This window comes from Betta splendens, chromosome 10 (assembly GCF_900634795.4).
Source record: "Betta splendens chromosome 10, fBetSpl5.4, whole genome shotgun sequence".
Taxonomy (NCBI): Eukaryota; Metazoa; Chordata; class Actinopteri; order Anabantiformes; family Osphronemidae; genus Betta; species Betta splendens.
Genome location: NC_040890.2, coordinates 17,284,829 through 17,299,514, shown reverse-complemented (window position 1 = coordinate 17,299,514; position 14,686 = coordinate 17,284,829). Strand labels below are relative to the sequence as shown.

The 14,686-nt window shown below is 44.7% G+C and overlaps 1 protein-coding gene across 6 annotated transcripts in view; it reads left to right on the top strand.

The window, feature by feature from the left end:
• The window catches only part of si:dkey-237h12.3 (teneurin-3), a 126,438-nt gene that overhangs the window by 9,659 nt on the left and 102,093 nt on the right, over positions 1–14,686 (top strand). For 5 of the 6 annotated variants that reach the window (XM_029164896.3, XM_029164894.3, XM_029164893.3 and 2 more), the window contains exons 2-3: positions 1,810–2,263; positions 4,146–4,421. In XM_029164896.3, coding sequence (XP_029020729.1) covers positions 1,993–2,263; positions 4,146–4,421 — 547 coding nt within the window. In that variant the 5' untranslated portion in view covers positions 1,810–1,992. Of the gene's footprint in view, positions 1–1,809; positions 2,264–4,145; positions 4,422–9,425; positions 9,451–14,686 lie in introns of those variants that run through there. The other variant, XM_055512455.1, reaches the window with a different exon arrangement.

Here is a 14,686-nt window from a genome sequence, read left to right as displayed (position 1 = left end):
GAGCTGCCGTGAATGTGCGGCGCCCCCGCGGACGGGCCTCGCGTGCAGCCGGGACGCAGCGACGGGCGTCAAACAGGACGACATGCTTAGGTGCCTGGAGTCAAGCCTGAATGTTTATAGGGGGCTTTGTGTGGTCACTCAAGAGCTTATAGCTGATTAGGACACAAATCTAATTCCTTCTATATTGGGGGCCAGCGGCTCAGTGGCCAGGACTTATAGCCTTAGCTGTTTTTCAGACAGGGAATCTCTTTACAAGTCCATAAAGAAGACAAGAATCGTAATCAGGGAGGCTTCTGGGCGTGTCCGCGTGCCCTCATCCTCTGTGTTAATCTGCCAATCTTGACAGGTGTGTACAATTCTCTGAAAGTGATGAGATGCGAGTGAGATGTCCTGTGGAAACAAGCGTGTGTGTGTGTGGAATGGTGTTTAGAGTTAAGTGTCAGGGTTACAGGGGAGTGTGTCACTGATTGCATCTCAGCCCGTCGGGGAACACAACGATATCCAGCGACCCAGAGGAGGTGGAGGGAGGAAGAAAGAGTTGAAGAGGCCTAGAACGGCACACAATTTTCATTATCCCTGCATCCTGTACTTCACCCGCGACTTCTCCAGTTTTTGGGGAAGTCTCTGTGGGGCTGGTGTTATGTTGCAGCACGACGTGCGCTATCCTGGCTTCATTGGAAGGGTTTGATGCTTGATGTGAAACGAAGTAGATCTCATTTGGGGAAAGAAGGAGTCTGATACTCTAGTCTTACAGCTCAGCCAAGAGAGAAATGAAAGTGTGCTGTGTGGCATATGTAAGACTGTGTGTGTGTGTGTGTGTGTGTGTGTGTGTGTGTGTGTGTGTGTGTGTGTGTGTGTGTGTGTGTCTGTGTCAGGAGGCAGTGGAAAACGCCTGCTAATAAACATTTCTGACACACCAGGGCTCCGATCCACATCCCATTCAAAGCTTTAATTAATTTATTTATTTATTTTTCCATTTTCCTTGTCCAAATATTAGAGCTCTGCCTTCCTTCACCAGTGGTAGATATTGAATTACTGAATTTATGCTGATTTTAGCTGGTTTAATTTTTTTTATATTTTTTTTTATCAAAACAGTCTAAGCCATTTTAATTGAAAGTCCTACAAAACAAAGATACAATTCAATAAAAGCTTGTGATATTTAGTGAATTGTATTTTTTAACAATGAGAAAATGAAAAATATTTAACCTTAAAAGTTTTTCATTGTTCTTTTATTGAGTAAAATCAACATGCATTCACGTGTGTAGACACGTCCCCTGAATCTTTACATGTTTGTATAATGTAGGCATTCAACCTAAAAATATTTTAAAAATCTAAACTTTACATTTTGCAAAGACACAAGTCGTAATTTTTTTATTATAGTGTAAATTATAAATTAAAGTGTGGTATGATCTTGTTGAATACTTTGCACTGTGGTGTGTGACCTATTGATGAACGTGCAAACATTTGGACAACATCTATCTTTTTCACATTTTTAATTTCACCTTGGAAAAAGCATTTTGTGAAACGATGTTTTGCCACGTTCTTAAAAAAAAAAAAAAATGAAGCTGTGAAAATAAACACACTGCCGATGAACTTTGAAAGGCGAAAACAGGCAGAAAAGGAAGGTCACCTTCTTTTGAGAACGGGTAGTCATGTATGACGAGAGTTCACGGGTGAGGTTTCAGGGTTGGTGAGGTAGCAGTGGGGGAGGGGCGGTGGAGGGGGATAAGTGTGTGCTTTTGAAGATGAAGCAGATGGATTAGTGTTATCTGAGCTCCTTGCTTCCTTTCCTCTTCTCTCTTTCTCCAGGTGGAGTGGCTGGAAGTCTGAAAGGGCTGAACAAGTGACCAGAACTGGTGGAGAGGGGAAACCGGCGCAGGACAACAAACGCAACCAGCGGAGGAAGAAACCAGTGAAATAATCCAGTGGTGGGAGTCTCAGGAGAGCGCGGTGGTGAAGGGGAGGGAATTGGATCCCCAGCATGCAGGCAGCATGGAACGGGTGAGGGAGCAGCGGCCTTTCTGCTCGCTGTCCAAAAGCCAGAGGGACAGAGAGAGAGACCTGGACAGGGAGAGGGATCGGGAGCGCCGCTACACCGCCTCCTCGGCCGACAGGGAGGAGGGAGCCTGCCGCGTGCCCACGCAGAAATCCTACAGCTCCAGCGAGACGCTCCAGGCGTTTGAACATGACTCTTCGCGAATGCTGTTCGGAGGCAGAGTCAAGGAGATGGTCCACAAGGAAAGTGCAGAGTACAGCAGGCCAGGTTAGCAAAGAGCAAATGTTTACTCAAGCCATCCAACTGTAGGGTTTGTCAATGTTTGTCGGGCGAATTTCCATAATATGAGCTAAGTGGAGGATGATGGAGGCTGCTAGATGAAGACAACACACCAGGGCTGGGAGTCTGGTCACCGTGGCTACGACAATTTGAATTTAATATCACAAATTGCCTTGTAACATGAAAAAGGCTTCGGTGAATCTAGATTCACGAGCAAAAATCCTCCAGCTCCATCACTACTCCTATTTTCCATGGGACTGAGGCATTCTCGTTCAGCCATTTTGTCCCATTTAATCTCAGAATAAAGTTTGACAACGAATAGTAGAGTGCGGGTGTTTTGGTCAGTGGCACGCAGAAAAACCAACAAGTAAAGACCCTGTGTACTTTTATTTTTCCTCTACTATCAGATAAAACTCTCAGTAGGTGTGATCCATCGGCTGCTGTGACCTTATAAAATGTTCATATTCTGCTAATAATGCAAAAAAAGCCCAGTAAATAATTCTCTGCGTTAATTGGCTGTTGGAAAGTGCTTTAATTTCTGTAATTAAAAAGTTTGATCCATCCATTGTGTTTTATGGCACTCCTTTGGCTCGTAAGGCTGCAGTTATAAAATCTATCCATTACTCCCTTACATTTTCTTGGTGCTAATTGGTGCCCGTTTTAGAATTAATGGAATTATGATGAAGTTGTGGGAGGAATGCTAGTTTTCTTCATTTCTTATAAACTCCAGCCGTTTAATGTTAACGACTATTTCTCTTACATCATCACCGTAAATGTCAGACTTGCTCATCTGGAGGTGGAGGGAGAACATTCTGTGTCTGATGATTGCATGTGTGGCTGTGAATGGAAATATCATTTAATGATCAATTTAAAATAGGTGGTTTTAATTAAAAAAAAAAAATCTGTTGTAACTAGCATGGTGATTTTTAGTTTTTTTAAATGCTATAAACCCGCTCATCTGCATTATTTCCAAAAAATTAATAAAATTAAATAAATTTAAAATCAGGTAAAAATCACTGACTTTATTAGTAAAATTTGACATGAATCCTAATTTTATCTCCAGGAGCTGTTTTGTTTTTCTGTGTATTATAACATTGACACATCTGACCTTGAAATCTGAAAATAATTGCAGCAGTCCTGCTCTCTTTACTTCACTCATCCACACTTGAAACACAACACACATGTAGTAAAATGATAATACGTGAGATGCTGAGCTGGAGTTAAAATAATTTTATTTGAGCTAATAAATTGATCTTCTTTCTGAGCCTTGCTGCTGCCAAACAGACCTGAAAACAAAGATATTTCAGTGTGTTCGTCTTACGTAAGTAATTAAGGACGTTAAATAGTCAGGGCTGCCTAATGAGGTGGATGTGACATTTTTGTTTAGTGGCAGCATCCTCAGCTCCTTATAAATAAATACAATTGACTACTTTTATTTTCCTGTTAATTTTCAAGGCTATTACATTTTTTTAGGCAACAATTGACACCTATTGTAAGTTTTAAAAATCAGGAATTGTGTTTGTGACAGTTCCTGAAAATAATCCACAATGAAGAACATTTTTCTTTCATGTGTGAATTTGTGTAATTACACCTGATTTGTGTTGCGTTTAAATGTCAGAATAATTCAGGCGGTGCTAAAAATCTTTCCTGAAGAGCTGTCTGGGTCTTTTGACTTTAACGCCTTTTGAGCATCTTGATAAGTTGATGAGTGCCTCAGTAAGTATCTTGGGAGGATGTTGTCAAGGCTTTAATTTAACAATCACCCCCTCCCCTCTCGCCCCACTGTGCTGTTTTTGCGAGTAGCTCGGGTCTTGGCCATTAACCGCGTTGTTGCTTGGTTTGTTAACTTTACAACTCCTGTCGTTCGCAGGGCAGACGTTTTCGCTGAGGCAACTGGGGATATGCGAGCCGTCGGTTCGCCGGGGCCTGGCGCTGTGCCCTGAGCCGGGCCTCTCCCACCCGCTCAGCAGCTACTCCCGAGGACCGGTGGCTACAGAAAACCATGAGCCTGTATCACCGGAACGTACCATGACTCTATGGGGAGCGGGGGCAAAGTCTGGCCAGAATTCATGCCTCTCAAGCCGCTCAAACTCGGCGCTCACGCTCACTGACACGGAAATGGACAATAAATCGGACAATGAGATGGGTGAGTGGGGCACACTTAACATTCCTTCATCCCAAAACGCTTATTTGTTTGCGGCTCCCGCTTTCACTGCTTTTCAAAGGAGAGGAGTCACTAAGCAGAAAGCGCAGCAGTAGGCTGGATTATGGTTGGTGCCGGAGCCGAGGCCCTGATTGGTGGGAAAACCTGGAAGCGCGATTGGTGGGGCCGGTGTCTGGAGAGGCGTCTGCAGCTGCCTTGCCTTCGGATCAAAGGCGTGATTCCGTGCTGCATGCGGGAAGGAATTTGGCCTTCTGATTGAGTAGTTGCTAGTCACCTGGTCCTTCTCCACAGGAAGCAGAGGAGTTTGATAAAGTTTCCCCATGGGCTAGCGTATAATCAAAGATAGCTTTGTGTGCCTCAGTCTGAGGTTTTGCTTAGAAATTCTGCAGTGGTTGACTGGGCATGCACAATGGCTGATTAAATGGGTACAATGGTTTGAAGTGCAAATTTGATCATGCTGGAAACCTGAGATGGAGGATTGAGGTTCTCTGTTTGAAGAGGGCAAATCTTTGTTGCGTCAAATGGAGGCAATGCATATAAAACAGCTACACATCCCCTTTGTCGTCACATTTACACTGCGTTAACATATTTTATGCTCTTTTGTTTGTTTTGCCACCGTTTCCTGAAAGCCTAATTTGGAAATTCCAGAAAATCATTCACACCTCTGCCGCACTACTTAGCAACAATGGCATTTGCTGCTGCCCTCCGACAGCTCCTCCTCCGACGCCGTCTCTCTGTGCATGCGTTTCATTTCTTCAGGCCGTCCCCAGTACTTCAGCGCATTATTGAATTTATTTTCCCATATTCATACGTTTCAGGCTGAAGCTTTAACGCGGCTCCTTGAATGGTGAGTGCTCCTGACGCGGCGCATCATTCATCATCGTCATGGTGTGAGCCATCGCCGCTACAACACATCCAATGTAAATCTCAAATTACTTCAGGAAACCGATGAGCTCAAAGAGTGGCGGGCAGTTAAAATAATTGGGGTTGATTACACCTTCCTGGCGAGAACGTTAAAGAGAGGGCAAAAGGGAAAATGTCTTGTGTTCATGTGCTATCAGTTTTTATTCTGAAAACATCGGCTGCAGCCTGACATTTGAAACAAGTCATTTTCTTAATGGCAATATTCATCATAGTGCGCGCGTCTCCGTGGGGGGAGCTGTGGACGTCGTGTACCTTTTCAAAATGCCATCAGAATCCGCGGCTCCAGCGTGCGGCCTCTGCCTCGGCCCGACACTCCGTACGTTCAGAAGTCGCTAAAAGCAGAGCTGCGGGTAAACATAACCCTCACCTTGTTAGTGCCCAGCTCCAGTCATATCTGTTGCTGAACATGCTCGGCACGAACCCGCATCAGCCGTCATGCCTCCGTACTGCGCCGTCTGCCTTGGATGGGTTCATCTTTGAGGTTCGATTGCAGCGCCCCCCCGCCATTCAGCAGCGAGCGCCCCAAGGCCTCGCTGCACCGTCCTCCGGAGATCTCCTCCAGAAGCCGCTGATTGGCTCTCGTTAGCAGAAACAAGGCTTCATCCAGCTCACTGTTGTTCCAATTAGTTTCATTATGGAGAAAATAAGCAATATGGGCTCAATCCGCCTCCCAGGTGCCATTTCTTGAATACACCTACAAACTAATCCAAGTCTTGACGTTAATAACTTTCAGTCCTTTTAACTGCTCATCGTTACATTATGCAGAAAGATGGAACAATGTGAGTTGTGGTGCAATTTAAAATTCAGACTCCTTTTGGTTTAACTATTTTTGGAGTTAAAGTCCCTTTTAATCAGTTAGATTTCGAGCCGGAGCGAAGAAAAACCTTGCAACTGTTCCACCTCTATAGATCTTGGTCTTCTCTCTTTTTTTTCCTTGCTCGTCAGGAGGCATTGCACTTTTGACTTTCACTATTTAATGAAGCAGCTAAGAGAAATGACCCATCCAAAGGTTTCCATCAACTGAATATGCATGCAGAATCTCCGACAAGGGGCTGTTCAGCCCCACTTATTCATAAATGAACTCAATATTTCATTCTAATTCGCTCTGTTCTACAGAGTGTTCGACACAGACAAGTACCAAAGCCTCAGCGCTGAGTGGAGCGCGGCATCTGCAAATGTTAACCTCCGTGATCCAAGGGAAAGGGGTCCCTCTTTTAAAGATGAAACCAGTGTGGTCATCTAGTTGCTCGGAGGCTCTAAATGATGCGCTTGAGGCCACAGATCGGAGAGTTCCGTACGGAGACGGGTCGGGTCAGTTTTTGAAGTCATTCATTTGCCACTTTGCAAATAGGACTAAGTCAAGCCAAGTGTTCAGCAGAGAGCGCGCAGCCCTTAACAGGTTAAGTTGGGCTTTGTGCTTGCGATGCCATTATTTTCTATTCGGATCATGAGTCAACTGGTTAAAAAAAATGTCTAATGCATTTTAACTTGTCGTAATAATTATGTGCTTCTTAAAGAGCCAAGCTGCTGCACTGAGCCACAACACAACTGATTGTCAATGCAGGCAAATTATCTGTCACAACATTGTTTTTTTTTTTATGAAAAGTAGGAATTACAAAGAAATCCATTAAGTGGCCTCGATTGATTTTGAACCCTGGATAATCCCCAGCCACTGTTAGAAACCTTGAAAAACAAATGGATTGATTATTGGGATCCTAGTTCTGAGAACAGCCATGTGATCCTGAACAGTCAACGCTAAGAACACTGGAAAGCCAACACAGTTGGTATAAAGTACTTTATATACAGACATCTGTGTGCCTACATGGAGGTGTGTGCACAGATCTAAGTAAACGTATCGGCAGCTTTTTCTGACAGAAATGATCTAATATTCGTGATGAGCTATGCATCCAGTACACGCTCGCATACTGTACGTTATATGTGCTCCCATGCGTTCTCTCATGTTCTATGGGAGATGTTAGAACTTCATGTCTGCGGGGAGCGAAACGCCGATATAAGGGCAGAGCCCTGATTCAAGAAGGAATGTTTACGCTGAGCGACAGTGAGATAAAAGGAAGCTGCAGACATTTTAATGTCTTCTAGTTGCAATGTGCGAATGTTTGGTAAAACCAGCCTACTGCTGAAGATTAGGATAAAAAATATTATCCTCCTGAAAGCCTGTTCCCACAACAGATGCATTATCTAGAAACTTTGAGTAATTCAATGCAAACATTCACATTCACATGGTGTAAGGCAACTTTTACAAATCGCTGCTGCTCCAGTTGATCTTTACTAAAATGTTATATAATTTATAACTTTCTATAACTACAGTAGAAAAGAGAAATGTATTTGGAAGATTGGATATTTTCCTAACGGAGGTATTGATTTTTAAACAATATTTAATGATGGAAATACCAAGAAACGGTTTATAAGAGGTGACCTTGGTCTTTACTGAAGCATTCTTCGTGCTGGAATTTATACATTTAAAAATTATACAAACAGTGGATATGCATGGGTTGGAATGTGGGTCACTTGATGTCCCTGGGTATTTCAGTCCTGCACAGGCAAGCAGCTGTCGGTGCAATGTGTGGATTTTTATTTATTTATTTTAATATCTGGGAAAATTGAAAACGGATAATGGGACTAAGCACGCACTTACTTTTCACGTCAGACGAGAACGGCATGGCACGCACTTGAAATGCCTTTCATTTAAACAGTGAAGGAGAATGTGCGCAAACAAAGCAGTGGGGCAGAAGTCAACAGGAGTTCCCATTCTGCAGATAACAGGCCACTGCTTCTCATCTTTAATGTAGGACGCTTTGGGTTTATGTGTCGCTGTGGAGTAAATATTCATATTTGTCCCGTCAACACACAAGGGAGAGCAGCAACAGACAAAGGTGTGGTTGTTTTCTACTTTATTTTTTGTGTGTTGTGTTTTTTTTTTTTTTTTTTATCCACCCTACCTTAACGTTGCCTCTGCTGGCTTCAGAATCAATATTATACCCCTCATAAAACATGAATGACTGCACGAAACAGAAACATAGCATGGCCCAGTTGAGTTGTATTCCTAATAGGGTGTGAAAAAGCCCGCGCTGACTTGTTTGACGCTGCGGCTGCGGCGCCTGGTGACAGCTCTCCTCGGCTCTGTTACCTGTCAGACGGGATCGCGGGTGGGAGGGGCTTGTGGCCCGCTGACCCCCCGCTGGGCAAAAGGGGCCTCCTCTGCGGCGCCTGTCACCCGGCGTGTTTGACTTCACTGGGGAGTGGACGTTGCAGGAGATCGTCTGAGTGAGTCGCAGCTGCAGGTGCGCCGCGCAGTCGGACACGTTTTACCGCCGCGTCCTCGTCGCGGGCGTCGTGCCGGCGAAAGGTTAATGAAATCAGCGGCGGAGTCGCAGTGAAGCACGCTGTCGCGCAGCAAGCACCCAAGGCCTTCTGGGAGGAGGGGGGGGGAGTGCAGGAGGAGCCCTCCAGCACAATTCCCCCGCGTTCCCCCATCGCCGTTACCTCCGCTTTGCCTCGTGCCCCCGCCGGTCCCGCGCGCACGCCAACGCCTAGTTCCTGGCGCTTCATCTGGGACGAGATTAGACGAGTCGCTCGGGAGCGCCGGCGTTTACATGCGTGCGCGCGGGACGTCCCGCTGACGAAGGTGACGCGCCATCTGTCAAGCTCCTGCCTCAGATCTGCGCCCTGAGTTGTGACAGTGAAATCGGCCTATTGATCGCAGCAGGCTGAAATTCTCCCTCACCGCTTTCATGACTCAATAGGGCACGAGGCGACCACAGAAGGAATAAATAACATCAGTTTGTTTTGGTCCAAAGGGCGGGACCATCTGTGATGCCTTTTGACGAAGAGGCCGAACCCGGACGAGAAAACCGCTTCATCATTACTTAATGGGAGCCGAGGACGAAGCCTGAGCTTGATCCTCTGATTGCCATCATTTATTGTCATCACTTCCTGCTCGCCGCCACCACTGCCGGTCTAGCGCTCCCATTGTTAGCGCCGGGCCTGACCGCTGGATGCGAGACGTTCTGGGATGTCACGACGGCCGCCGCGCTCATCAGTCGACGCCGGAGCACTTCTATTTCAGGTTTGTTTTGAAAGCATGAGGGAGGTCACTGCTCTGTTTACGCGGCGGGCGACATTCGAACCTCCATCGACGCCAGCGGCGTGCTGACCACCGACGGGGGACCTCGCGTCCATACAGTGACTGCATCCGCTCCGCGTGCTCGCGCTGCAGCGCGGTCCTCGTGGGTGCAGACACATTCTTGTGAACGCATTAACACAAAGGCGACACATGGTGGAAAAAACATTCCACTCACACCACAGCTACCCCCCACAGAGTGGATGATCTGATTAGACTTTGGAGTGTCTTGCTGTATGAATTAGCATTTTAATAAGGCAAAACAGATTTTCTTGAAGCCACTACATCCCTTTAATACTTAAAGAAAGTGTTCCTGCGAACATCAACTGTGGGAAAACACATATGTTTTTCTAGAAAAATCTGCTAATTAAACGTATGTATTATTTATATTGTCCTTAATAGAAGAAGATGATTTTTTTTTTTTTTAATAACGTGAGACAGTGACTTTATTTTCACAATTACTAATTAATATTGTGTTTATTTTCAAAAAGTGAATGTTTAGGAGTCATTGAATTGACTATAAAATGTTACAAAAATCTGCAAATGATCCACAGTCACAACTCAAAGCAGCAGCTTTAGCGACTTATTGGCCTTAATTAATGGCTTATACCAAATACGCATTATCTCAACACAGATACCGTCAGTGTTGAGCTGCTAAAAGTACAATTTGCCCCTAAAAAGCAGCGCTGCAGCGGCGAGACGTGATATGTGGGTTAATCTGTCGGGTTCCTGTTGCAGAGTCTGGAGAGACGCAGCTGCTCCATAAAAGAAACCGACTCAGTCCGACATGCGTTCTCTGTGGCCTCCACCACAACGTCCACGTCTGCGTGGAGGGGGCAGAACCGGCCCGGCCCGTGCTCAGCGCGCTCTAATCACTTGTTGGTGCCAGACTCCAGGACATGTTATTACGTTTAGGAGTCACTGTGCAGTTGTCAATTACGAGCACCACTATTTACCGTCCTCAAGAGAAAATGGCTCATTTCGTTTTATCACACTGCCTAATTGAGTGATTGTATTACCATGCAGAAAGGAAATAGTCAGGAAGCCATTTTATACTCTATGAATATCAATGCGATATAACAGGGATTATCATGTTGGTCCGCTTGTGCTGTTCATTGTACGTGTGGCATCTCCTCAGCAATCGGGAGATCCGCTTTTAATCTCCTGAGCCGTTTAAAAAATAGACTTATTCAGGCCGACGTGTTGCACTGATTGACTGTAAAGTGGCTAATCAAGAAACTTAAGAAGCTTTTGTTGTTCAACCACAACCTACAGAGGAAAAGCAAAGTGAAAAATCTTTAATTCTGCGGAGAGTGTGCGGTTCGGGGCAGCTGGGATCCGCCGGTCTTTTTTCATTTCTTATTGGCTAGAATAGATTTTCCTTCTCTTGCTGCAGAGCCGCTGGGTGTTGGGACGTCATCCCCAGACCAGCACCGACCCACCAATCTGTTTGGTTTCATGTCTTCTTTCTTTTACGATCTCCTTTCTCTTCACCGTCTTGGGACGCAGGAATATTTGTTTTATCTATTGTCACGGTGCTGTGGTTTTGACCTTTGTGCTCCTCTGTACTGGATGTTGGCAATCAAAAAGTTGGAATCAAGGTGATTCTTCTGTGACTGTCTCGTCTTGAATGTTCTTTCCTTGTTGGCTGTAAAGTCTTCTCGTCTCATGCGCGTCCTTTCAGATGATGGTGCAGGTTTTAAGCCGTAGGTTGAAGCGGTGTCGAGAAACCAGAAGTGAAACCGTCCTCATGCCGACTCAAAGCTTCAGTCCCATTAATATTTTATTAGGGACGTTGTGCCAAAATTCATTGGTTGCGTGGTCGCCTTCATTGTGTTGGGCTTCTCTAATTTCCCTTTTCGACGGTCACAATTAAAAGCACATTTTAGCTGCAAATGAGTCGACTGGATCATTTCAGTGGCAGCGAAAATGTGTTTGAGTCATTTCTCCAAATTAAAAGGCCTTCACTGGAGTTGGGATTTCAGGGCGTTTTCATCATGCGGGTGTTTGATCTAGCTCAAACAATGCCACAAATCAAAGGGGTTCGATCTCAAATAGTCTGTTGCCTGAATTAATAAGGTGAAGGATGGTGATGGAGGCTTGTAGACAAAGTGTAGCCTGCAGTGAGCTGTTTCCTGTGCACAGAGGAGTTCTAAATATAAAATATCAAGGCTATAATTTTCAGTGGGGCCGTAATTTTCATATTTCCAAACTCATATTTATGTCTCTCTCACTTTATATTTAAGAGCTGCCATTTTTTCTCCTGAAATTCGTATGAACGGTGTCTTATTGCTGCCCAGAGTGTGATAAAAATGTTGATATGCCCGTCTATTGTCGCATATGCTCACAGCACGTGACCGCGACTCGCAGACACAACTGAGGGAATATTTTCACAACATTGTTTAGCTCCAGAGTTTATTTTAATCTGTATTTTCATTTTGTCTAATAAATAATGAAACACATGCTGATGCTCATTCAGACAATTCCTCCAGAGTTGGAAGCTGTTATCAAAGCATCGTATTTTGGTTTTTCTTTTTGCATTTACTGATGCAAATGTATTTATTTTTGCTCTGTTTTTCTATTTGCTTCCGCCGTCACAGACAAGGTTGGGCACGTGCTCGGTTCCATAAACCCATTCAGTTTTTAACTGCACCAACATGATTGCGACCAGTTTCTGAGCTTTCAATTAGCCTGTTAAAGTGAGAAACATGCATGAGCAAACACAACATGCCACTGGAACACGGGACAGATGTTATAATGGGTTTCCCCGATTCGATTAAAAAAAACAGCCGTTTCAAGCTGCGATAGTCATTTACACGACATTTACATTAACTCCACGCTCTGCGCTGTATTTCTCTGTGTCTCCAGACTCTCGGCCTCTCGTGTACGTATTCATTTGTTTCATTTAAAGAACGTTTCCAGTTAAAAGGACCAATTAAAGCGGTGTCATAAAAACATAAAATTCATATTTTACAATCTAAATTGAGTCACTTTTCTGGACAATTTGTGCATCTGACTTATTAAGGAACATTTTGCCAAGTGAAGACATATATTGATCAGAGTTTTATGTTGTCTTTAAACCAGACTGTGCAGATAAAACAACACTTAAGAGTGGCATAAAATGGCTGTAAAACCTAGTCTAGATGCCTTATTGCCAACTTGGGACACATGCAGCTGAGGCATATTAAGATGTATTTGATAGCCCCAATATTTTAGGATTCACATTTAATGTTTTATTTAAGTAGCCGGGCAGCTGGGCTGCACACGCACACTACAGTAAGTAGGCTGCTGATGAGACGTCCCCGTGGCTAATCTGGGCGACAAGGGCAGGAGGTTGGGTCAGCTAAAATCCTGTAGGATCACTTCATGCTCTCAGCTTTTTCCCCACATGTCACTCCTGCTTCTGTCACTCGGGCGTTGCGTCTGCCGAGCTACGGGAGGAAGCCCAAAATAATCTCGCTCAGTATTTGCATGAAACCCTGGCAGTTCTCCTCATGGAGTAGCAACATCAAATCACCTTGTAAGCTGCACAGGTGAGGGGATTTTAACAAGTCTAATGTCACTCTCGCTCCCCCAAAACCCAAGTATGTTATCCATGCTTAAAATAGTTTATACAACAGAATAAAATAGATCGCAATTTCCTCAGTCGGGCGTATTTTCAGGCTGATAACGACTCTTAGAGGAAAAAAAGCTCCTCGGTAAAGGACACTCTTATGGCGGTACTGAGTTACTTCAAGGGTTGATTGGAAAGAAGGTGATGGCACAATGAAATCTAGAGGAACACACACACTTTACCACCTAGACACACTTCCTTTCCTTAAGGGAGAAAGGTCAGTATCCAGAGAGGGAAATGGTGAGCCATTGTTATGATTAATCACACAGCAAGGTCCAGGGAGGACGCAGTGTCACTTTCATTGTCAAACTCATTATACCACAGAAGAAGACCCCCCCCCCCCCACCCCCGCTCTCATGTCCTTTCTCCCCAGCAGTCATGTGAAGATACCCTTCCACCGCAGGCAGACGGGTTGGGCATGTCGAAATGGAAACGCCAGGTGAAAGATGCTGAATGCACACAATTGCATTTCAGTCGCTACGCTGCGCCGCGTGTGCAAATGTACGACTCTGCATCGACACAAAGGAGCAGCTGGAAACACAGGACCAATGCGTTGAAACGAGAAGTGCGGCCATTCTCACTTGCAACATTAGGACTATTAACAGTCAACGTGTAGCGTCAACAACGAGGAGAACTGCCAAGTCAATTAAAACATAACAAGATTGAAGTGGTGTAGCCAAAGGCAGCTTGCAAAAGGTTTGGACGGATATTCTGGTCCTGATTAAAAATGAATGGTATCAGAATACATAAAGCTTTCTGGCCAAGGGCCCAAAGCAAAGCATCCTGAAACTGTGGTCACTTCAGAGGCAGGGAAGGCATTAGGTATCCACACGATGAAGGGATGCTCAAGTAACAGACTGTTCTCTGCTCAATTCATCTAATCACCAATGCAAACCTAAGCACTTTGCAGATATGGATTTGAGGCCAACGATTGATATTGTATACCATGTAAACTGATTCGTGCTCAAAGAAAGAAAACATATTCCCGTGTAAAAGGGTGTCTTCTCCGTATCCCGGCCCGACCTGTCCGAGCCGGGCCCTTTTATCTCGGCTCAACAGAACCCAACACCAACAAACACGGCATGAAACGGAATCCTTAATTTACTCCACAGAATCCTATTTTCCCTCAAAATGTACTTCTCAATATTACAATCCCGGGCCCGGAACGGCCACAGTTGTGGTTTGCATAATAAAATTACAGTTGAGTCAGTGGAGATGACATGTTTCTATAGATTAGCCGTTAATAAGTGGAGAGATCCGATTAGAGCTACTTTAACAACGTAATGTAAATATTCTACGTGAAGTTAAACTCACTTTAGTCTTAAATCAGATTATGCTTTTAGTCGCTGCTATTACCTGCAGTTAGTGGTCGTCCAGAGCAACAAAAAGCAGTGAACAAAGCCAAACCAAGAGATGACATGTCCTTGCTCCTGTGTGTAGGTACATAATCCAGGGTCACGCAAAGGCAAAAGGCCGTTTCATACAAACTTCCAGACCCTCCTTGTTTTGGATTGTTTTGCCTCGGTGGTATTGATCCTGCCTAAAGGCCTCCAGCAGAGGTGAGGGCTA